The 23,637-nt window shown below is 44.2% G+C and overlaps 1 protein-coding gene across 2 annotated transcripts in view; it reads left to right on the forward strand.

The window, feature by feature from the left end:
- GFPT1 (glutamine--fructose-6-phosphate transaminase 1) overlaps positions 1-23,637 on the forward strand; it is a 71,109-nt gene that overhangs the window by 33,689 nt on the left and 13,783 nt on the right. Inside the window, exons 6-13 of one of the 2 annotated variants that reach the window (XM_056123730.1) lie at positions 1,200-1,334; positions 3,989-4,050; positions 5,714-5,793; positions 5,994-6,047; positions 9,042-9,147; positions 11,770-11,933; positions 15,118-15,213; positions 21,819-21,916. In XM_056123730.1, coding sequence (XP_055979705.1) covers positions 1,200-1,334; positions 3,989-4,050; positions 5,714-5,793; positions 5,994-6,047; positions 9,042-9,147; positions 11,770-11,933; positions 15,118-15,213; positions 21,819-21,916 — 795 coding nt within the window. The remainder of the gene's footprint in view (positions 1-1,199; positions 1,335-3,988; positions 4,051-5,713; positions 5,794-5,993; positions 6,048-9,041; positions 9,148-11,769; positions 11,934-15,117; positions 15,214-21,818; positions 21,917-23,637) is intronic. The other variant, XM_056123738.1, reaches the window with a different exon arrangement.

Here is a 23,637-nt window from a genome sequence, read left to right on the forward strand (position 1 = left end):
AGATTTGGGGGGTTGGAATGATAGAGTATGGGGCTTCAGGTGCTTTCCATGCATGTGGATAGTCTCTGTTCAATCATTGGCCCTATATTGCCCCCCTGAGCACTGCTGAAAGTACTCCTCAAGCATGAAGCTGGATGCATTCCCCATATATTCACCAAACCGAAACCAAAGCTGAACCAAGACGAAACAAAAAGATTCTAGGCGGGACCTGGAGCTGCGGCTCAGGTGGTGAACACTTGCCTCTCGTGGCACTGGGCAACTACTACTGTGCATCGCCTTGTTTCCCGTGGGGACCAACACCACAAGAATAACACAAATGAAATCAAAGTAAGAAAGATTCTAGGCTGTAGAAGGACCATTTGCGGGAACAAGGAAGGCACCTGGCATCAGCTGCTCTGTATCGTGTGATGGTGGTCAGGATGATGCGCTCCCTTGGGCCTTCTCAGGCGCTCCTTGCCCACTTCCTGCAGCGAGGGACCCTCGACTGTCCATGCGCGCTGGTGGACTCGGACAGCTGAGGCACTGCATTAGAAGTTTTATGCCCTTTGAAATTTGAATAGACACATACATGGCTGTATCAGACAACGCAGTTTCAACCAAGGAAGAATCATTCATGACGAAATTAGTGTTTCATGTTCCACATTTTAATGATGTGAAGCTCAGTGCACAGGTGGCTCACTGTTCATGTGGTTATGAAATGTGCACAGTCACACCTGTTTTGAAGACGAACTGTCATCAGGTGGTGATCTTCATTTTGGACAGTGGATATTGGAAGATGGTGGTCCTCAAATACTAAATGTTGATTAGAGAAAAAATTTCAAAATTATAGTAAATATATTTACAGTGGTACTGACAGTGGTCTTGGTGGACATAGTGAGTGACCTCCCCTCACCATCAGTCATGTGTCCAAGATCCCACTTGACACCTCCAGCCCACCTGTTCTTTAATTTGTTTATTTGAGGGCCATGGCTGGCAGTGCTTAGAGCACAACCTGGCTCTGAACTCAGTAATCACTCCTGGCAGTGCTCGGGGGACCATATGGGGTGCTAGGGATGGAACCCAGGTGGACTGCTTGCAAGGCATACACCTTACCCTCTGTTCTATCGCTTCAGCCCCCTGACCCACTCTTTTGAGGAAGAAGATTCTGTAGAAAAAATTTGAATGTCATGAATATTTCCTTTTTTTCTTTTAAATTACAGGAAAGCAAAGGTTATGACTTTGAGTCTGAAACAGACACAGAGACCATTGCCAAGCTCGTTAAGTACATGTATGACAATCGAGAAAGTCAAGATACCAGCTTCACAACCTTGGTGGAGAGAGTTATCCAGCAATTGGTATTAAACTGTATTTTCAAAGATAATTTTTGCCAGCAATGACTAGCATAAACTTTTAAGTAACTTTAATCAGCAGAATCTATGCTTAGTTTGACTTCTATTTCATATATATATATGTGTATATGTGTGTGTCTATATGTGTATGTATATAGACACACATTATATATTGAATATATATAGAATCATATTTTATATGATCAACTTGAGTAACTCTGAAACCCTATAATTTGACTTGGTCATCCTTTCCTTTCCACATACGTGTAAACAACTCGACCTTTATTTTATAGTTGTTTTGTGTTATGAGGATTAACAATAATCTCCTGGGCCTTGGGCTAGGGCTCAATGGAATGGAGCACCTGCCTGGTCTATGTGAGATGCCAAATTTGACCCCCAGCCCCACATCCCCCCACCTCTACCAAGCACGAGGGCATCAGGTGTGGCAGGGCTGGGCCAGGCCTGGGAGCACTGAACCACCAGCTTTGCACTCCAGAGCCTCAGAATCAAACAGCTTGTCTGAAACGTTGGTATCTGAAATGTGTAAGTCCACCGTCAGCACACACGAGCACGTATGCAGTGCTCCTCATGGAGAACTGGCTCACTCGTGTCCTCCTACTAGTCGCTTAGCATGAGGGTAGCATGACTGTTAGGAGTTAATGTCTGTCTCTGAACACTCTTATTTTTCCATATACTTTTTGCATTTATGTTGGCCCCTACTTCTATAGAAAGGTATTTCCCAGCTTGAGAAAAGTGTTGTTACTGTTATTATTCTTGTTCAGGTACTTAGGGGTCTCACTTGGTGCTCACAGACGCTGCTGGCTCTGTGCTCAGGGTTCTCTCCTGGCAGTACGGGGGACTAGATGGTGCTGAGGATCTAACAGGGTCAGCCACCTGCAAGGCAAGCACATTTGTTTCAATGGCTTTTCTCTCTGGCCCCAGAAGAGTAATATTCTTTTTTTTTTTATTTTTTGGGTCACACCTCAGCGATGGTCAGGGGTTACTTCTGGCTTTGCACTCAGAAATTACTCCTGGAAGTGCTTGGGGATCATATGGGATGCTGGGTGGCCAGGTTGGATGAAGGTGCAGGGGCTCTTGCATGCATGGTTTGAGGGTTGATCTGTTTTGTACTTCAGTACTTTCCTGAGCTCAGTATCACACACTCGTGGCTCTGGGGATTCTAAACCGCAGAGCACTGGAGTTCACACTGGCCCCTGTGGCGTGCTGCTGGGGATCGAGCTCGTGTTGCACCTGTTGCATGCTTGCAGAGTAGGCACTCTGCCTTTGAGCTCCCCTCATCCTCGAGTGGCCTTTGTGGTCCCAGCCAGTTGCCTAACAGAAGACTTAAGACATCAGAGATCCAAAGAATTCCAAAGGCATAGTAATGCCCACACCTTTCCCCCGACACTCAGAATTCTAGCTTTTCTATTTAAAAGGCCTTTGCTGCTTTTCTTTGCCCAAATTTAGCCCTCACCTTCTGCCGCAAAAGGAGGGATTGGGAAATTGGAGTAGTAATGTGCTCCAGGCAGAAGTCATGTCCTACCCACACCCTACCCCTTCTTTTTCCTGTTCATTGTATAACCTGGTTTGTGTTCTGTGGTAATTCCTTCATATTCCTACTTTTTGTTACTTATTCATTTTTTTGTTTTTTTTGTTTTGGGGCCATACCCAGCAGTACTCAGGGGTTACTCCTGGCTCTACATGCAGGAATTACTCCTGACAGTGCTCTGGGGACCATAGGTGATGCCGAGGTTTGAACCCAGGTTGACCGAGTGTAAGGAAGATACCCTCCAGTCCCTTATTTACTCATTTATTTTGTTTGGGGGCCACACTGGCCGTATTTGGAGCCACCCTGGTTTGGTGCTTGGGAGTTTATCCTCATGGTCCTTGGGATTTCGGGGTGCCTGTTCTTGTGTTCCATCCCTTGGAGCTGTCACCAAGCTCCCCAGAGTTCAGTTTTTATTTCTTCAGCTCCCAGTAACTTAGGATGTTCGGTTGAGGGAATGGCAGTGTGTAAATGCCAGTAATTGTGATCATATAAATTTTTACCTTTAATATAAAGGTCAAAAAAGAATGAAAGCATGTAAAAGTTAACAGTCGTGTAAAATTGGGGCAGAAGCAATAGTACAGCAGGTAGGGTTCTTGCCTTCCATGTGCCCGGCCTGGGTCCTTCAGATCCCTGGCATCTCATATGTTCGCTTGAGCTTACCGGGAGTGATCCTTGAGCAAAGACCCAGGAGTAAGCCCTGATGAGCACTTTTGGGTGGACCCCAAACAAAAATTAAAAGTATTATAAAATTACTAGATAACAGGTTTTAGATACTGTGCTTGGTGTCTTTTCTATTTCTGTCCTTTTTCACTAATGGAGATCAGCTGTGTCTATTGAGAAATATTGGTAACATATCCAAGAATAAATTTTAAAATAGTCTATTGTGGAAATGTTATCTATTGAACATATTTAAAAAGTGGGTTTGATTAAAAAGCCAATATTGAGTATACCAAATCTCTAGTGTATATACCTAGAACATAGATTCTTTTATAAATAAGCATAAAAGAGCAATGGATGAACAAAAAATTTCTGTTCTGAAGCCAGTAGTTTTTAAACATTTGATAATTGAATGTGATAAAATATTGCTAATGCATTTTTCCCCCTTATGTAGGAAGGTGCTTTTGCACTTGTATTTAAAAGTGTTCATTTTCCTGGTCAAGCAGTTGGCACAAGGTACATATAAATTCAATTGTGACTAATAATGTGTTTTGAGACATTTGAACTGCAAGTTTATTGTTTATGTACTATAAATAACCCTTCAACTATCAAGATTTTATTCTTTCTTAAAGATACCCTTATTGAATGTACTTATTTGAACAAACTTCTTATCATATTTCACCTTTCTTTCATTTAACGGAATTCTTTTTTTTTTCTCTTTTTTTTTTTTTTTTTTTTTTTTGCTTTTTGGGTCACACCCGGCAATGCACAGGGGTTACTCCTGGTTTTGCACTCAGGAATTACTCTGGCGGTGCTCAGGGGACCATATGCGATGCTGGGAATCGTACCCGGGTCAGCGTGTGCAAGGCAAACACCCTATCTACTGTGCTATTGCTCCAGCCCCATCATTTAACAGAATTCTTTCACTGTCCTTCCCTTGTTCATCGATTTGCTCGAGCAGGCCCAGTGACATCTCCATTGTGAGACTTGTTACTGTGTTTGGCATATCGAATATATCACAGTAGCTTGCCAGGCTTTGCCGTGCGGGTGAGATACTCTCGGTAGCTTGCCGGGCTCTCTGAGAGGGGTGGAGGAATTGCACCCGGGTCTTCCGGGTCGTCTGCATGCAAGACAAACACCCTACTTGCTGTGCTATTGCTCCAGCCCAAAAGAATTCTTTAATAGAGAAAATACATTTTGGCATTTGTCTGTGGTGGGAAACCATGGTTGCATTGTGAATTAGCCTATTGAATACTTTCTAATTCCAGGTCCAAAACATACATTGACTTCCTCCACTTTATATTATCTTTTTGAAGTGTTTATTCTAGACAGAATTCTAGATAATTTTACCAATACTGCTTTTGCTAGAACATTAAGTCTAACCATGAACTTCTTTAAAAAAAAAAAGTAAACCCTTTTTCAGAGCAATGAGGAACTCTAAAATTTGGGAAAAGAGTGGTACTTAATTTTTATCATGATTATTATTTTGATGTGCCTTTTGAGCCATTCCCAGCTGAATTTAAGGACTTAGTCCTGACTTTATGCTCAGGATCACTCCTGACAGTGCTCAGGGGACCTTGTGGGGTGCTGGAGATAGAACATGGGTTGCGCCCACATAAAACAAGTAGTAGCTTACCTGCTGTGCTGTGCAGCCCCTAAGAGAGCTACTTTAATATGTGAGCATAGCCTAGGTGAAAGGGATCATCTTATTTTGAGAATATATACATATATACATATATATATATATAAAACACCTTATTGTTTTAAATGACTTTTGAGATTTTTTATGTTCACCAGAGTTCTGTCTTCAGTTGAAAGAAAGAATCCATTTGGCATTAAAAGGGGAAAAAAATTCTAAATACATTGTTGAGAACAGGAGTTGGTTGGTAATTTTTTTTTCTTTCTGTAATGGGCCTACGTTAATATCTTAGACTTTCAGACTCAAATGGGATCTTATATTTGAGCCCTTAGCACTGCTGTGAAAGTATATGTAAAAGGATGGAAATAGTTGTGTTCAAATAAAAAAGAGAAATCTGCAACTGGGGAAGATTGCATATCATTAAAAATCTGAAATTATGTGGAAAATTTAAATGTTTAAATTTTCATCAAGTTAGAAGTATTTAGCATCCCTGCATTACCTGTAAAGATGACTTAATTCTTTTTAATTTTATGATAATAGACGTGGTAGTCCTCTGTTGATTGGTGTACGAAGTGAACACAAACTCTCTACTGATCACATTCCAATCCTCTACAGAACAGGTAAAAACTATTCATATGTCTTGTCCTGGGGGAAATGTGTAACTTGAGTGCAGTAGATATGTAAAGAATGTTTTCTTTAAGTTGGAATCGATTCCCCTTTAGTCATATCCATTTATATACGTAGTGTGTCTAGACATGAAAAGGATTTGTTTTTATGATTTTTCTGACGAGTAGATTTTTTTTCTGTTGTATATCCTTAGCTAGGACTCAGATTGGATCAAAATTCACACGGTGGGGATCACAGGGAGAAAGAGGTGGGAAATGCACTCTGCATGGATGGGGAGGAATCTTATCCTCTTTTGTTCATTCTTTACTAATTCTTTGTTCTTGGAGTGATTGAATGTGCTGGGCTTCTCTAAAAATGTGCTTATTATGGGGAAACATAATTTTGACATTTTCCTAATTTGCAGAGTATATTTTGTCTGTCTGCTTTTGGCATTTAGAAAACTGCTTTTAGTAATTTGTTTTAAAGTATCTTGAAATTTGATGAAATACTTGAAAATTATAACATTTTTTTCTGTTTTTAAATTAACACTATGTAATTAGAATACATTATTATAACTAAGATTAAGACAAGAACATTATGTACTAGGCTATTATGGATTACACTCAGTAGCAGAATTTGAATCATTTACTAACTTAACTGAAATAATTTTGAATGATCGTTATTTTTTGTATGATATTTTACTTTTAGGTTTACATTTAATGTCTTGATTAGCTTTGTTTGCATTTGGAACTGTTATTTCTATTATTTATATTTAAGGTTTATTTGTACTTTCTCACTTACCTAAAGTTTGATAGGCCTTTTAGCTATAAAGTTTGGATTGTTTCATTGACAGGATTAGAAAAACAACACGGTGTGCTTTTCCATTTACTTACTGCTTAAAGCAGTCCATGCCAAAGAATTGAAACCCACATCATTTTTAATGTATAATTCATGATCTCTCTCTCTCTCTCTCTCCTTTCTCTCTCTCTCTCTCTCTCTCTCTCTCTCCCCCCCCCTCCTTTCTTTCTCTCTTTGAGATGATGTAACTTGTTTTAGTTAGTCCTTATTTCTCTGCTAGTAGGCAGTTAGTAGGTGATTCTGTTGAGTTGCAGTAGCGTAGAAGAGGAGATGGAAAGGGGGAGCCCTAGGGAAACTCTCAGGTGTTTGCTCTTTTTCTCCAGATGTTCCAATTGATCAAATAGAGTGAAACGAAAATAATTGTGGACTGCTTAAGTTGGAGGAAGTCATATACCAGACAGAGCATTCATGTTCTTTTTATTTAAAGTAGACCAATTGATACCTCAAATTCTTCTAAATAGTGTAATTGAATGTGCTTTGTTACTTGAAGAATGAAATAAGTGATATTTAGAGAAGGAGTGCCCCAGTGTGGCATTTTCTTTCTTTTTTTTTTTTTCTTTTTGGGTCACACCCGGCAATGCTCAGGGGTTACTCCTGGCCTGGCTCTGCACTCAGTAATTACTCCCCGTGGTGCTCAGAGGACCATATGGGATGCTGGGAATTGAACCGGGGTCAGCCTCAAGCAAGAGAAACGCCCTACCCACTGTGCTATCGCTCCAGCCCCAGTGTGACATTTTCTAATGAAGCTCTTGGGTTTCTTTAAAACATGTAGGCGCCGAGCCGTGCCTTGAATACTGAGCTTCTCAGCCTTTTTCTGACTGGGGCCCCCTTCAGAACTTGTTTCCTTCCTGTGACCCCCACATCCAATCTGTTGGTTCCCTGGTCTCCTGCCGTGACCCTGTTTATGTGATTTCTCATCTGAGCCCCCTTGGAATGTCCTGGGGGCCTGCAGGAATCATGTGGGTCCCAGCTGAGAAACACTGCTTTAGCATACTTTTTAGTTCATTGGTTTTTATATAAAGTTTTGATGTATGGTTTTGAGTCTTGGCAAATTCAGAGTTATAGAACCACAGCTGCTATCAAAGGTATAGATTAGTTTCAACCCCCATTGCCCCACTCCAGTTCCCTCTCGTCCCTTTGTAGTAAACTCTGCCTCCTTTCCACCCCTGGAAAACACTGATCTGTTTTACTTTTCTATAATGTTTCCCTGTTCTAGAGGTCAAGTCTTAATAGACATGTTTTAGAGGATAGACACAATATTAGTTTTTACAAGTAGGCTTATTTTTATCTATTTTTTTTTTCCGGTTTTGGGTGGGAGTCATACCTGGCAGTGCTCAGGACTTACTCCTGGCTCTGTGCTCAAGGATCACTCTTGTTGGTGATCAGGGGACCATATGAGGTGACAGGGAGCGAGCCCAGGTTGAGTGCATACAAGGCAAGTGCCCTATGTAGGCCCTTGTACTCTGTCTCTGGCCTCTGTCCCCTAAAATTTTTCTTCATTGTTGTGGGGGCCACTGCTAACAGTGCTGGGTTCGGGGAGTATATAATGCTGGGGATTGAACCCAGGGCCTCATATGTACATGCTGTGTCCTCTACTCCAGCCCAGGTATCAACTTTTGACTTTGACAGTGAGCAAAAAGGTGTGGGGGGAAAACCCATCAGTGACAATCTGTTTGAAATGTCAGAATTCTAGTGTTAGGAGCACAGAATTGCCAAAATACCATATTTTATCCTGATCAAGAAATGTCTGAAAACTTAATTTTAAGAAAGAAGTTTTGGGTGTATGGTAGTCCAGTCTTGGCAGCAGGTGGAACAGTGCTGGACTGTGGTAAGGGATGTGAGCATCTTGGCTTTCACACCAGAGTTAGTGTGGGCTAAGCTTGATCACCTCTGCTGACTTAAAGCTTAGAGAAGTTTTGTTGCAAGATAATGAACAAATTTGCCACTATCCTTCATTTCATTTTGTATGCACAGTTTTGATATTTTAAATAATTTTTAAATCAGTTTAGATACACTAACTTTTATGTCATAATTCCAAGAAGTTTTGTAGAAAGTTAAATTAAGACTAGTCTGTACATACTTTAACAACCCAGAAAAAGTGATTAATAGCTTTACCTGGGGAAGAAAGATCTGGAAAATGATAATGTGCACTAGTTCCTGCCACGCTCTCTTCAATAGTTGCTGTTTCACTCTTCACTACATGTCTGTTATTTTCATTGGCTTATTGCATGAAGTAAGATGATCTACCTGGCATTTTTAATTGCTATAATTATTTTTTGTTGCTATGGGGTTTTTTTTTGGTTGTTGTTGGTTGTTGTTGATTCTATAGAAAATCACGTATATTTAGATGCTAGCCATACATTTCTCTATACATTTACCAATTTGTGTTAACTTTGTGCTCCAGGGAAAGACAAGAAAAGCAACTGCAACCTCTCGCGTGTGGACAGCACAACTTGCCTTTTCCCGGTTGAAGAAAAAGCAGTGGAATATTACTTCGCTTCTGATGCAAGGTCCGCATCCTGGGCTGATTCCGAAGGAATTTTAAACTTTTCATGCCATAGGAAGCAGAGAAGTCTTCCAATGGCATTCATTTGTAGAATGTGTGTGTGTGTGGGGTGAGGTGGGCCAAGCCCAGCTGTGCTCAGGACTTACCCCTGGCTTTGTGCTCAGGGATCGCACTTGGTGGGCTAAGGGACAATATGGAATTCCGGGAATCCAACCTGGGCTGACCCACGAAAGGCAGAGCCCCACAAAGCTTTACTTAAATGTGGAAGCCTTAATTCAAGACTAATTTGCAACACAATTACCTTTTTTTTTCCTTTTGGTTTTTGGGTTACCACTCCCAGTGTCATGCTTTTATAAAGAAAATAGTATTAAACTAAGACATTTGAGACTAAATGCAATGGTTAACTGCACTTATCAATGAAAAACTATAAGTATTGAGGATAAAATGGAATCACTCAAATTGCTAGCAAGTATTTTAGCCATTGATATGCCAGAAAGCTAAGAAGATCTAACAGTGAAGAAGTCATTTGGTTTAAGACTTTAGAAAACATAGTGTTTTGTTTTGTTTTTAAAAAAACAGCTTCAGTGGCTGGAGCGATTGTGATAGCACAGTGTAGGGCATTTGCCTTGCACGCGGCCGACCCAGGTTCAATTCCCAGCATCCCATATGGTCCCCTGAGCACCACTAAGAGTAATTCCTGAGTGCACGAGCTAGGAGTAATCCCTGTGCATCGCTGGGCATGACCCCCCAAAAAAGCAAAGGTAAAGGTAAAGGTAAAGGCCCTCCCGTTGTTCGTCGATTTGCTCGAGCGGGCCCAGTAGCGTCTCCATTGGAGACTTTGTTGTTACTGTGTTTGGCATATCGAATACGCCCTGGGTAGCTTGCCAGGCTTTGCCGTGCGGGCGAGATACTCTCAGTAGCTTGCCGGGCTCTCCGAGAGGGGCCAAGGAATCGAACTCGGGTCGACCATCTTGGCTGCGTGCAAGGCAAACGCCCTACCGGTTTGTTATCGCTCCAGCCCAACAAACAAAAAACAGCTTCACTGTTTTCTAAGTTTTTGCAAGTATATAGTCAGTGCTAAGGTGAATTTTTGGTGTCATTAAATAGGTTACAGTGTTGTGGCTAGAGAAGTAGTAGAGGGAGGAGCGTCCAGGCCTTGCATAATACAGCCAAACCCTGTTTGGTTAACTAGCACCACCTAGTCCCCTAAGCATCCTTGAGTGTGGCCCAGAAGTCCAAGTGACCCCCAGCACCACAGGACCCAGACAGCACTGCATCCTCAGGCCTTTGATTAAAACCTCAACCAGGAGTCCCCCAGCATGGCTTTGGAGGCCCCCTCAAAGCACTTCTGCTTACTGAGTTGATGGAGGTGGCCTGAATTAACCAGAAATCACAAAGATACAGTAAGCCTTTTATCACTTACTCACACGTTTACCTGAACACTGAGCAAAGCCATGTACTAGGTTGATAAGATAATGGGGAGGAAAAGGAAAAATTACTTACCCACGTGAAGCATTTCTTTTTTGGAGGAGACTTTTATCAATAATCACACAAATGTAAAATTTACTTGTGACCAGAGCTTCAGAATGCCTCAAACATGGCCCAGGGGCCCACAGGTGGTGTGGGGTATTGGCCTGGCTACTGCCACATTCAAGGAAGTGTCTTAACCCCTCTTCTGCCTCTCTGGCCTTGGCTTTTTTTTTTTTTTTTGTGGGCCATAACTGGAGGTTGTTGGGGAACCATACTCATGCTGGAGATAGAACCCTGGGGATGCAGCCATCTTCCTGGGTCCTCTGGGAGAACTTGTAATTAGAGTTGGAGAGTGTCGTCTAATTGCTGTTTGGGCAGAAGCAGGTTGGTGGGAAGGTCTCTGAGGGAATGGAATGAAGCTGGGTGTGCAGTAAGGAATCCAACCAAGAGACTGGAGAACTTGGACTGGCCGACACAGAAGGGGGATAACACTTTGGAGGACTTGGTGAAAGAATGAGGAGGAAGTAGCTAAACATTTCTCTCTGCTCTAGTCTTAACTCTGTGAGGCACCAAGATTTTGTTATTCATGGTCTCTAGTAACCTCCCCTTTCCACTCACCCCTGTTAGGAATGGCACTGACAGCCAGTCAGTTAACAGAGATGGCACAGAGTCAGAGTTTGTCTTTAAATTTGACTCTTGGGAGGTCTGAAACAATAGCACAGAGGGTAGGGCATTTGCCTTGCACGCAGCTGACCCAGGTTCGATTCTCAGCATCCCATATGATCCCCTGAGCACTGCCAGGAGTGATTCCTGAGTGTAAACCCAGGAGTAACCCCTGTGCATTGCCAGGTGTGACCCAAAAAGAAAAAAATTGTTAAATTTGGCCCTTGTGTCTAATGAGGGTTTTATTTATTAATTTTGGTTTGGGGGCGGGGCACACCTGTTGATACTCAGGGGTTACTCCTGGCTTTGTACTCAGGGATCACTCCTGGCGGTGCTCAGAGGGGACCATATGGGGCATCAGGGATCAGACCCGGGTTGGCTGGGTGCAAGGCAAGCGCCCTACTCTCTGTACTAGCTGTCTGGCCCCAGCTGGTTTTCTTTAAAATAGCCTTCTCTGATTACTAACTGTGCTGTCTCCTTGGCCCCTTTATAGTGCAGTCATAGAACACACCAATCGGGTCATCTTCCTGGAAGACGACGACGTTGCTGCGGTGGTCGATGGCCGTCTTTCCATCCACAGGATTAAACGTACTGCGGGAGACCACCCTGGGCGAGCTGTGCAGACCCTCCAGATGGAACTGCAGCAGATCATGAAGGGTGAGTGCCCTCGTCCTGCTTCCTGCCCTAGAGTGGGCATCTGAGCACATGATGCTCTGGAACGGCCTTGTCCCAGAAATTGGAAGAATCTGTGAAATGCTCTGCTGGGCTGATAGTTCTGCTTTGTTGTTTCTAAGAAAAAGAAGAGAAATGTGAAAAACAGATCATGTAAACAGTATTTGATATTTGACTTTATATCTTGAGGGGCTTATGCTCACTAGTACCCAGGGGACTGTTCTTAGCTCTGTGCTTAGGAGCACACCCTGGTGGTTTTGGGGAGACCAGATGTGGTACCAGGGGTTCCAGCCAAGGTTGTGCTGCATATGCGTGCAAGACAAGTGCCTTGCCACCTGGACTCTCTCTCTGGCTCAGTATTTGGTATTATTTTAGGAGCATGATTTATATTCTGTTTTTATTATTATCTTCATCCCTCCCCCATACTTGAGTTTTCTCATATATAAAATGAGGATAATAGGACCTTTGTTAAGGTTATATTGCGACGAGCCAGAGAGACTGCCCAGCAGACTGTGTGCTTTGACTGCATTCAGGAAGCCCCAGTTCGATCCCTGGCACATCAGAGTCCCCTGAGTACCACCTGGAGTAGCTGACCTCCTTCACAAGACCACAGGGTGCAAACCTCTTTTTTAAAAATATTGGGGATCAGAGTGTTAAACACAGGTAAAGGGATATTCTTGATAACCTTTCAGTATTGATATTGCAAACCACAGTGCCCAAAAGGAGAGAGAAAGAGACAGAGATAGAAACAGAGAGAGAAGAAAAGTGCCTGCCATAGAGGCAGGCAGGGGGTGGGGGGCACTTGGGGCATGATGGGCGGGAACCTGGGGACATTGGTGCTGGGAAATGTACACTGGTGGAGGGATGGGTATTGGAATACTATATGACTGAAATCTAATCATGAACAGCTTTGTAAGGGTCTATCTCACAGTGATTCAATAAAAATAAATAAAAATAAAAATATTGAGGATCAGAGATAGTACAGTGGATAGGGTGCTTGCTTGCATTGTGTGTAGCCCACTCAGGTTTGAGCCCCAGTACCGTATATGGTTTCCCTGACTCTTTCTAGGAGTGATCCCTGATCACAGAGCCAGGAGTCAGCTCTGAGCATAGCCAGGTGTGGCGAAATCCCCATCCACACACATCACTCCCCCCCCCCCCAAAAAAAAAAACAACTGTTTGGAGAATTAGGAGAGCTAATATATGCAAAACCCTTAAAACAGTATCTGACACATCTAATAACAGAAAAGCAGATAAGCCCCTGTGGAGTGTTTGATGCTTTTGATTATTGTATTGTGATTTTTATTTTTTCTCCTTCTGATGAGATTGTGATGGGACTAAAAGCTAACATTTATTGCTCAGCTGCTAGATGTTATGTCTTCCCCCCCCCCCCCTTTTAGTTGTAGGGTTTTCGTGGGCAATGCCAGAGCTTATTCCTGGCTCTGCACTCAGGGATCACTCCTGGTGGGGCTTGTGGGACCGTATTAGGTGCTGGGGACAGAGTCTGGATCGGCTATGTGCAAAACAAGCATCCTACCCACTGTACTAGATGTTCAGTCTATCATTTTAATTCACTGTATAGTTGCTATGAAATAGCTGCATTTTTACTTTATACATTAAAGATGATTTTCTAAGCCACTTAGCTTATAATGGGTAGAATGATGATTTGAAACTTAGGTCTGACTCCAAAATTTAAGCTTGTCCCACAACCTTGTTAAGCTCTAATGGTGTATTTTAAGTTTAAAAGCTAATTAGAGTATTTTTTTCTCTTTTAGTTGATCATTTTTTCTTCACAGGGGGTAAAATATGAATACTACTCTATTACATGGCCTTCTGCCTCATTTCTTTGCTAAGATCATTTATTTTTTAAATTGAATCACCATGAGCTACACTTACAAAGCTTTCTTGTTTGAGTTTCAGTCATACAATGATTGAACACCCATCCCTCCACTGGTAATTTTCCATCACCAGTGTCCCCAGTATTCCCTGCCCTCATCCTACACTATCCCCTTCCTCTATGGGAGACAATTTCCTTCTTACACTCTCTACTTTGGAGCATTATGATTTGCAACACAGATACCGAGAGGTCATCATGCTTGGTCCTTTATCTACTTTCAACACACATCTCCCATCCTAAGCAATCCCTCCAACCATCATTGACTTAGTGATCCCTTCTCTATCCCACCTGCCTTCTCCCACTGCTCACAGGGCAGACTTCCAACCATGGAGCAATCTTCCTTGCCCAGTCTCTACTGTCCTTGGGTGTCAGTCTCACATTATGTTATTTTATATTCCAAAAATGAGTGCAGTCATTTCATGTCTATCCCTCTCTTTTTGACTCACTTAGCATGGTACTCTCCATGTTCATTCACTTATAAGCAAATTTCATGACTTCTTCTTTTCTAATAGCTGCATAGTATTCCATTGTGTAGATGAACCAAAGTTTCTTTAAACCAGTCATCTGTTCTTGGACACTCGGGTTGTTTCCAGATTCTGGCTACTGTGAACAGTGCTGCAATGAACATACAGGTGCAGATGTCATTTCTGCTGTGCTTTTTTGCACCTTCAGGATATATTCCAGAAGTGGTATTGCAGGGTTATATGGAAGCTCAATTTCTAGTTTTTGAAGAAATGCCCATAATTTTTTCCAAAAAGGCTGGACCAGTGAAGGAGCATCCTTTTCTCTCCACATCCACGCCAACGCTGATTGCTTTTGTTCTTTTGAATGTGTGCCAATCTCTGTGGTATAAGATGATATCTCATTGTTGTTTTGATTTGCATCTCCCTGATGATTAGCGATGTAGAGCATTTTTTTCATGTGCCTTTTGGCCGTTTGTATTTCTTTTTTGAGGGAGCTTCTGTATTTCTACTCCCCATTTTTTGATGGGGTTGGAGAATTTTTTTGGTACCGTTCTGCTAATGTCTTTTATATCATGGATATTAACCCTTTACCTGATGAGGATTGGGTAAATATTCTTTCCCATTCCGTGGGCTCTCTCTGTATTTTGGTCACTGTTTCTTTTGAGGTGCAGAAGCGTCTTAGTTTATTAAGATCATATTAAAGGAAATAGGTGTTGAGTTATGAACAAATTTCTTTTTCTTGGGATTCTTATTAATGTATGTTTGAATCATCTAAATCATTATTTTTGTATCTTTTCATTCTGTTTAGGTAACTTCAGCTCATTTATGCAGAAGGAGATTTTTGAGCAGCCAGAGTCGGTTGTGAACACAATGAGAGGAAGAGTCAACTTTGATGACTATACAGGTAATTATCCATCAGTTCTGTCAGGATTTCAGAGTCTACTTGCTGGGTTGGGAGTTGTTAGCCTTGAGGTTCATCGTCCTTTACATCCTTCCAGAACTATCTTGGTGGCCAGCCATCAACATAACACAGTCATCTTATAAGATATAAACTTCCTAGTAGTTATCAGGGGCTGGGGTGGAAGATTTTCAGCTGAAAAAAGCCCTGGAGTTGGATGGTGATGTTGGCCGTGCAGGGTGAATACGCTCACTGCCACTTAAAATGGTCACTTTTGTGATCTTTGTTTCACTGCAGTATTTTAGCAGAGAATGATAAGGAATGGGTTGCCAGGAATGGAGTAGGTGGGGATTGGTCCTTCTGGGATATGAGGTTTCGCTTTGGGGTGACGACAGTGTTCTGAGATCAGACAGTGGTGAGTGGTGATTTTGTGTGATATTTTTTTTTACAAAGGGGAATTTTACGAGATGTGACATGCCTCAGTATGATGCTAGCACTCTATTGTTAACGATTGGATTACTAACCATCTTCTCATGGTTATTATTGCCAGTTATGGGACTGTGAGGCTGGCTTGCCATCAGTGGGCCACCTGCTGTGAATTCTGAGAAGTCAGGGCCCTCGTGTGCTTTCATGTGTCTGCTCTGTCTGGGTATTGTCTCTGTCACAAGTAGACAAAGCCTGAAATCCCCCAGAGGCATTTCAGCTCTTTGCTGGATACCTTACGTGATGGCGGCTTCCTTCCTGCATGATTGAAGCTGAGGTGCACATTTGGCCTTATTTCTGGGAAATCTTCCTAGAGCTTCTGTCGCAGGGCTGTGTACTTTTGCGGAGTTGAGTCAAAGAATGACTCGGTGGTCATAAGAAGTCCTTGACCTGTGCTGCTTAAGTCTGATTCTTTGGGACATGATTTGTTATCATGACCATTTTAATAAACAGCAAATAAGTTGTTGAATTAAATCAGAATTAGTGTTTGAGAAATAATCACAAATATGCGAGAGACTTCCCCTGGTTCTGTGTGTCGTAAGCGTAGTGGTTGCTATCTTTTCCCTAATGCCATCTGTTGCTAATTGATAGAAAGTGGTCTTTCTGAGTAGATGCTGCCCTTAGTCATTTTTCTTAGCACATCAGACTTTGAGCAGGAGAGATTTGTAGAAGATTGACTGGGAGGGATTGAGTGTCACCATGCACAGGCTCCATTGGAATGTCTTGTGGGCTTGAAGGAAACTGTCTCAGTCTCCTTCTCAAGCTTCTTCTGATTCAGGATGAGGGTGAATGTACAATCCACTATGGAAATAAAGTAAGACCAGTGCCGGTAGGAACACATCTTCATGTTGACATGCTTAGAGCATGACATTGAATTTAGAGAAAGTAAAGAAGACACATCAGTTTGCAGTCGGCACTATGAGGTCAGAGAAAGCTTCGGAAACTTAGAGGACTTGGAGTGTCTAAGTAGGTGGAGAGGAGTGTTGCAGGTGTGTAAACAGCGTCAGTGCAGAGGGGACAGAGACAGCTCTCAGAGGGCTGTTTGTGGGCTAATACTTGGTGTGGTGTGTCTGCCGTGGCTACTACTCAAAGAGCCAAAAGTCTAGGAAAGAAGGAGAGAGGAGAGCTGGAGAGATACTACAGGAAGTCGGATGCTTAACTTACTTCCCACGTGTCTGACACAGCTGGGACCCTGGTTTGATCCCCAACACTGCCTATAGTCTCCTGAGCCATACCACCAGAGGCCACTCCTGAGCCACGAGCATCCCCTGAGTGTTGCAGGGTATGGTCCATACTCCCCGCAGCGCCCCCCCCCCCCCCCCAGCATTTCCCCCACACCTCACAACCCCAATTAAAAAAAATAATGGTGGGATGAGGTGCTGAATAGGGCCTTGGAGTCTAATGAAGGGTCTGTGAAAGATGCTTCCTCTGGTAAAAATTGCAGAGCTATTGAGAGACTTGGGGGAGACTTAGGAGCTCCTAGTTCTACTCAGATGAACTAGTTGCCGGCTTCTGGTGTGCACTGGGAGAGAGAAGCCTGAATGTAGTTGGCATTGTGAATGTAATTGTCCTCATTGAGGTGAAGCACTGGGGAAGGAAGGACACGGAAGGGTCAGGAGAGAAGCGGGAGTCCTTGGAGCCAACACCCATGTCTGCCTGTATGCGAGGAAGGACCTGTGATGGAAGGGAGAGCTGGAAGGTTTGAGAGAGGAGCCATGATGCTGCTCACGGAGATAGGACAGGAGGAAGCTTCATCTCACAGGGAAGCAAATGAGGCAAACTCTGAAGCTGGTGGTTTAAAAAAAAAAACCCATATTTACAGGGCTGGAGCGATAGCATAGTGAGTAGGGCATTTGCCTTGCATGCGGCCGACCCAGGTTCGATTCCCAGCATCCCATATGGTCCCCTGAGCACCGCCAGGAGTGATTCCTGAGTACAGAGCCAGGAGTAACCCCTGAGCATCGACGGGTGTGACCCCCCCCAAAAATAGCAAAAATAAATAAATAACCCACGTTTGTTTGTGTCACACTCTGTCATGTCAGCAGGACAGCAATTAGATCACACTGCCCTTGAAAGGAGGACATTAGGGATTTGCTGGTTTGAGAGTCTTGCTGGGGGTCACATGCCTCGCATCTCGGTGGCTTCTCTCTCATCCCCTGCGTCTCCCAAGTCTGTCCCGTGCATCCGGCTCTCAGTGGCCGTGACCCCCCTGGATCATACTGGACCCCGCTCAGCTGCCAGGGAATTTGCTAGCACTCATTTTAGAGAAGCAGGCATGACCAGGCTGTCTCCCCTCAGCCCTTCCTCTCATTACTGGCTGTTGGCGGCAGCCCTCGGCTCTCCCTTGATTACAGGAACATCTCTCAGCTTCTCTGCCTTGCTGGTTCCTCTTAATGTTCTTGTCTTTCTTGGCAAAACCTTGGCTGTACATGTCAAAAAAACAAAGAATCCCATGCACAGGCTGTGTCTGGTGTAGGAAGGGCAGGGAGGCCAGTGGGACTGGAGTGGCCACCGGTGAGACGGAGAGTGTGAGGGGTTAGGAGCAGGAAATGGGGCGTGTGGGATCTCAAAGGCTCCCGTAGTTCACATCGTTTTCTGTGATTTTTGGAAGCCACGGAAGCTTTTGTTGTTTTGTCTTTTTTTTTTCATTTTACCAATTTTTTAAGAAAAATAAATACTGTCAGAAGTGAAAGTTACATGAACATGCAGATATTCGAAAAGAGAAAAGACAAAACTCACACCTTGTGACACATTAAAACTTCTGTTAAGGAAGGAGAAAAGGCTGGAAGGAGAAGAGCGGGAGCAGAGTGGACAGGCTGGTAGTGGGCCTGGGCCCCTGGGCTGCCCGAGTGTATGTTCCATGCCCCAGCCAGGCTCCTACCTGGCGCTGGAAGCACGGGGGCCATGCCACCAGTTTACTTGGTGGGTGCTCAAGAAGTACCAGTTGGGTAATTGAATAAACCCTGAATAAAAATTTCTCATATATAGGGACTGGAGCGATAGCACAGTGGGGACAGCGTTTGCCTTGCACATGGCCAGCCCGAGTTTGATTCCATTCCCAGAATCCCATATGGTCCCCTGAGCACCGCCAGGAGTGATTCCTGAGTGCAGAGCCAGGAGTAACCCCTGAGCATCGATGGGTGTGACGCCAAAAGCAAGAAATTAAAAAAATAATAATAAAAAGAAAATTTCTCATAGATAGAAAGTCTTGTGGGGGCTGGGGGAAATTAGACCTCACCTGGCAGTGCCCAGGGCTTACTCCTGGCTCTGCTCAGGGATCACATGATGGTGCTGGGGACTATGTATAGTGCTCGGAACTGAACCCGAGCCTGCATTGGCAAAGCAAGAGCCCTACCCGCTGTAACAGCTCTCCAGCCCAGAAAGTTTACCCTTTTTTAAGAAGGAATCATTGACAAGACTTATGGATTACCATCGAGACAGAAAAAGAACAGGCTCACTGGAGGGCTTTCAGATTAAATGTTATGTGTTAGCTTTTTTCTTCCTTTTTTTTTCTTTTAAACTGAAGAACTGTGATTTACAAAGCAACTGATAGTTACATTTGGGCATATAATATTTCAACAGCAGTCCCTCCACCAGTGTCAACTTCCCTCCTCCAGTGCTCACCTATTCCCTCCCCACCCCAAGCCCCACCCCGCCCCTACCTGTCAACTTGGCACATTACAGAGTTTCAGTGGTTTTAGCTTAGATCTCGTGCTTTCCATGTGGTTGAGTCTGGGCTTTGGATACCTGGCTACACCACTCACCCATATCACCTCTAGGGCTGAAGCCCTGATGCCTGTTCACTCATTACTTCCCCTTCTCTTCTTCCTCCCCCTTCGTTTCTTTCCTTCTTTGTCTTTCTTCTCTAAGCACTGGGGCCAAGAGTGGTCTCAGCAACCCCCCTTTTCCTGTAGTACTTGTCCTCTTCCAGTTTGTTTGTATTAGAAATGTTTCTCCTCCACCTCCTTTCCCCTTGTTGATGTTGGGATAGTACTTGTGCCAGCAGGAGAACTGCACACATACCCGGGCTCGCACGCTCAGTCGCAGTACTGAGTGGCTCCTCGGGTTGGGGTGCTGGTGCATGGGTTGTGGTCATGGTGCTCCTCCGGAGACACTGCTGGTCGCACAGAGTCTCCCCCGAGGTGGTCCTGCCTGGCTCCAGTGCTTGCACACGGTACACTGCGTTCGTCCCTGTGCTTGCTGGGAGCCACCCTGCTTTTACTGCTGTCACCTCGAGGCGCCAGCGATCGCAGACAGCAGAGCTGCCGGTTATCGTACTCGACGTGTGGGATCTGAGCCCGTGAGCGTGTGCTTGCAAGGCTGGTGTGCTCCGCCCCAGCTCTGTTCCTTCAGGCCTAGGTGGATGCTTTGGTAGAGGCCTTCTGACCGGGAGTGCCACACGGGCTGGGAGGCTGGAGGGTAGGCAGGAGACCAGGAGAGAGAGTGGCTTTCAGCCGCCAGGGCCGTGTCAGACTCGGGAGGTGACATTCGCTATAAGTTTTGAAAGTGGGACTCGTGGGACTTGCTTGTGGAGTGCGTGTGGAGGTGGGGAGATGCTGTGTGGTTGTCTGGGTGAGGGCTTGTTGCAAAGGGGAGAGGTGAAAGCGGCGTGGGTTTAGACTGCAGAGCACCGTGTGGGGAGCCGCGTGGGAAATAACAGCGCTAGAATATTTCCCCCTCCAGGCAGGCCTTTTGAGCTCTAACAGGAAGAAAATTCACCATTGTTTATATATTATTCAGTGAATTTTAATAAACTTTCATACTATGGTCATATCTGCACTGCTGTAACAAACTGAACGATTATTTTCATTGTGGGCACAGTTCCTTCACTCTGAAACTCGGCATGTTCCCCTGTGTAGACCCTCCCGGCCCCTTATCTGCCTCTGTTCATCAATGGCTGCTTATCTGTAGTCAGTGTCCCTAGAGTTTTACCTTTGAGACAACTTTGGTATTGTTGTAGTGCTGGTAACTGAACCCAGGACCTTACACAAGCAGGGTGTCTGTTCTGCCACTGAGCCACCTCCGTGGCCCAGTATAACTTAAATGTGTGCTTTATTATTGTTGTTTGTTTTGTTTTAAATGTGTTGTTGTTGTTGTTGTTTTGTTTTTAATGGGGGGTGGTATTTGGGTCACATCAGTTATGTGCTCAGGGCTCACTCCTGGCTCTGTGTTCTGAGATCACTCCTTTTGGGGCTTGGAAGACCATACTTGGTGCCAGGAATTGAACTGGGATCAGCCATGTGCAAAGGAAGTGTCTTACCCCTGTACTATTTCCCTGGTCCTATTGATGTAGTTTTTAATGGTACCACTAGGGCTGAGGGCCAGAACCGTTCCTGGCCAAGTTAAGGGACCATTAGGGGCTACACGGGGCTGCTTTTGGTGCCTGCTTTCAAATTCAGGGCCTCACACATGGAAGTAGTGTGCTTTATCCCTTGAACTATCTTTCCCAAACCCAAGAGAACTTTGTTTTTTTTTTTGTTTTTTTTTTCTTTTTGGGTCACACCCAGTGAGGCACAGGGTTTACTCCTGGCTCTGCACTCAAGAGTTACCCCTGGTGGTGCTCAGGGGACCATATGGGATGCTGGGAATCAAACCTGGCTTGGCCATGTGCAAGGCAAACACCCTACCGGCTGTGCTATCGCTCCAGCCCCCCTCCCCCCCACCCGAGAACTTTTAAAGAGAGGAATGTAAAATGAGCCAAATGTAAAAGCAGCCAAATGAGGCATAGTGGTAAATGCTGTAGCTGTGGATATATGGAGTGGTGAATGAAGTTCCAAGTTTGGGGTCTAGTTGTGCCCTTTCTTCTTTACTCTTAAAAACTGTAAAGAGGGGCTGGAGCAATAGTTCAGCAGGTAGGGCGATTGCCGTACACATGATTGACACGGATTCGATTCCTAGTATCCATATGGTACCCAAGCACTGCCAGGAGTGATTTCTGAGTTCAGAGCCAGGAATACCCTCTGAGCATCACCAGGAGTGACCCAAAAAGAAAAAAAAAGAGAAATGAGAGCTCTTGAGAATGGCAGCATTATTTACCAGATCCATGGTTGATGTTCATGAGACTTGATTGATTAAGCAAAGTTCATGTGGTCTTTTCTAAATGGTTACATGTCCATGTCTTATTTCAGTGAATTTGGGTGGTTTGAAGGATCACATTAAGGAGATCCAGAGGTGCCGGCGTTTGATACTTATTGCTTGTGGAACAAGTTACCATGCTGGTGTAGCGGTAAGTGTCACTTGGTATTTCTTCTGCCGTGCTGGGGAATGAACCCAGAGTCTCACACATGTGAGGCAGGTGCTCCAGTGGCCCAGTGAGTGTTTTAAATTTTTCACTGTGTCATATGGGTATCAGAAGGTAGATGTAGATAAACAGTATCTCCAGGAACATGGCACATAAAACTGTCTATCCTTTAGTAAAACAATGTGTGATCTTCCCATATTATGGTCACAAGAATCAAGGTTAGTAGGAAAAATTTTAATAACTGCCTAGAATTCTTTACTAATGGAAGAGCTGCTTTAGGAAAGACTTTAGCACACAGATTTTGGATAAACCTCCTAGAATTGACGTTATGAAAGCTAAGAATGGGCTAAGCATTTGCCCCAGCCTAGCCTTGCTTTGTGGAGTGTATTCCTGCTTTTATAAGAACATTTTTGGGGTTCTTTTTTATCATTGTTCAGTTGCTGCAGGCAGAGGGGTACTGTGTGAGTCTTAACAGGATTTCATGTGGTAGGTATATGTATTTCTTCCTCAGACTTTGTTCTTTAAATTGTTTTTTGGGACGCTGAAGTTCGGTAACAGGGACTTTTGTTGGTTATCAATGCAGAGGCACAGGAACAGGTGGGAAAGTCCCATACATCACGTTTGCTTATAGTTTCTTTATAGAGAGACATTGTGTGTGCTGTCGATGTCAACTCAAAGTGTACATTGAACATTTTCTTTTAGGATTTATTTCCAAAGCTTGGGCTGGAGCGATAGCACAGCGGTAGGGTGTTTGCCTTGCATGCAGCCAGCCCGGCCAAGCCGGGTTCGATTCCTCTGCCCCTCTCAGAGAGCCCAGCAAGCTACCAAGAGTATCTTGCCCGCACGGCAAAGCCTGGCAAGCTACCCGTGACGTATTCAATATGCCAAACACAGTAACAACAAGTCTCACAATGGAGACGTTACTGGGTCCGCTTGAGCAAATCGATGAACAATGGGAGGACAGTGACAGTGCTACAGTACTTCCAAAGTTTATGGTTTAGAACATTTTATTGTTGTTGTTTTGTGGGGGGGTGACACCCAGCAGTGCTTGGGGATTACTCCCCACTCTGTGCTCAGGGGTCATTCCTAGCTGGGCTCAGGAGGACCATATGGATCAAACCCTGGTTGGCTGCATGCAAGGCAAGTCCCTACTACTAGTATCTCTCCAGTCCCTTTGATGCCAGGTTTTTGGGTTTTTGTTTTTGTTTTTTGGGTTTTTTTTTTGTTTTGTTTTGTTTTTTTGAACCTAGGGCTTTATACAAGTGTTTAACTACTCGTCTCGATCCCTGGACATGACAGTCATTTTTCATGAATTATTTATGATCTCTGCCTGTGAGAGCCAGTCATTTAGCTAGTGAGTGAGGTAGGCTCATCACCCAGCTCTGGCAGCTCTACAGGCTTTTGTTCTTTTCTAAAGCCTGCCTTTCCTGGGACCAGAGGCCCTGCTGGGAGAGATGGTGGCACTTGCGCTGCACACAGCAGACCCCAGTCACTTCCATGAGTGACTCTTGGGCATGGAGCAGGGAGCAGCTCCTGAGGACCAGGAATGTGCAACCCCACCTCTGCAGGGGGGAAAAGTGTGTCTTTCCCCGTCTTGTCCCTGAAAAATTGCATGGTTCTAAAAAAAGAGAATATCTGCAGTATTGAAGAGTTAATAAAGGTGGGTGTTTCGAGCACAGAAGAGAAGAGTATTCAAGACCTGCTTT

This window comes from Sorex fumeus, unplaced genomic scaffold, assembly GCF_029834395.1.
Source record: "Sorex fumeus unplaced genomic scaffold, SorFum_2.1 ptg000006l, whole genome shotgun sequence".
Taxonomy (NCBI): Eukaryota; Metazoa; Chordata; class Mammalia; order Eulipotyphla; family Soricidae; genus Sorex; species Sorex fumeus.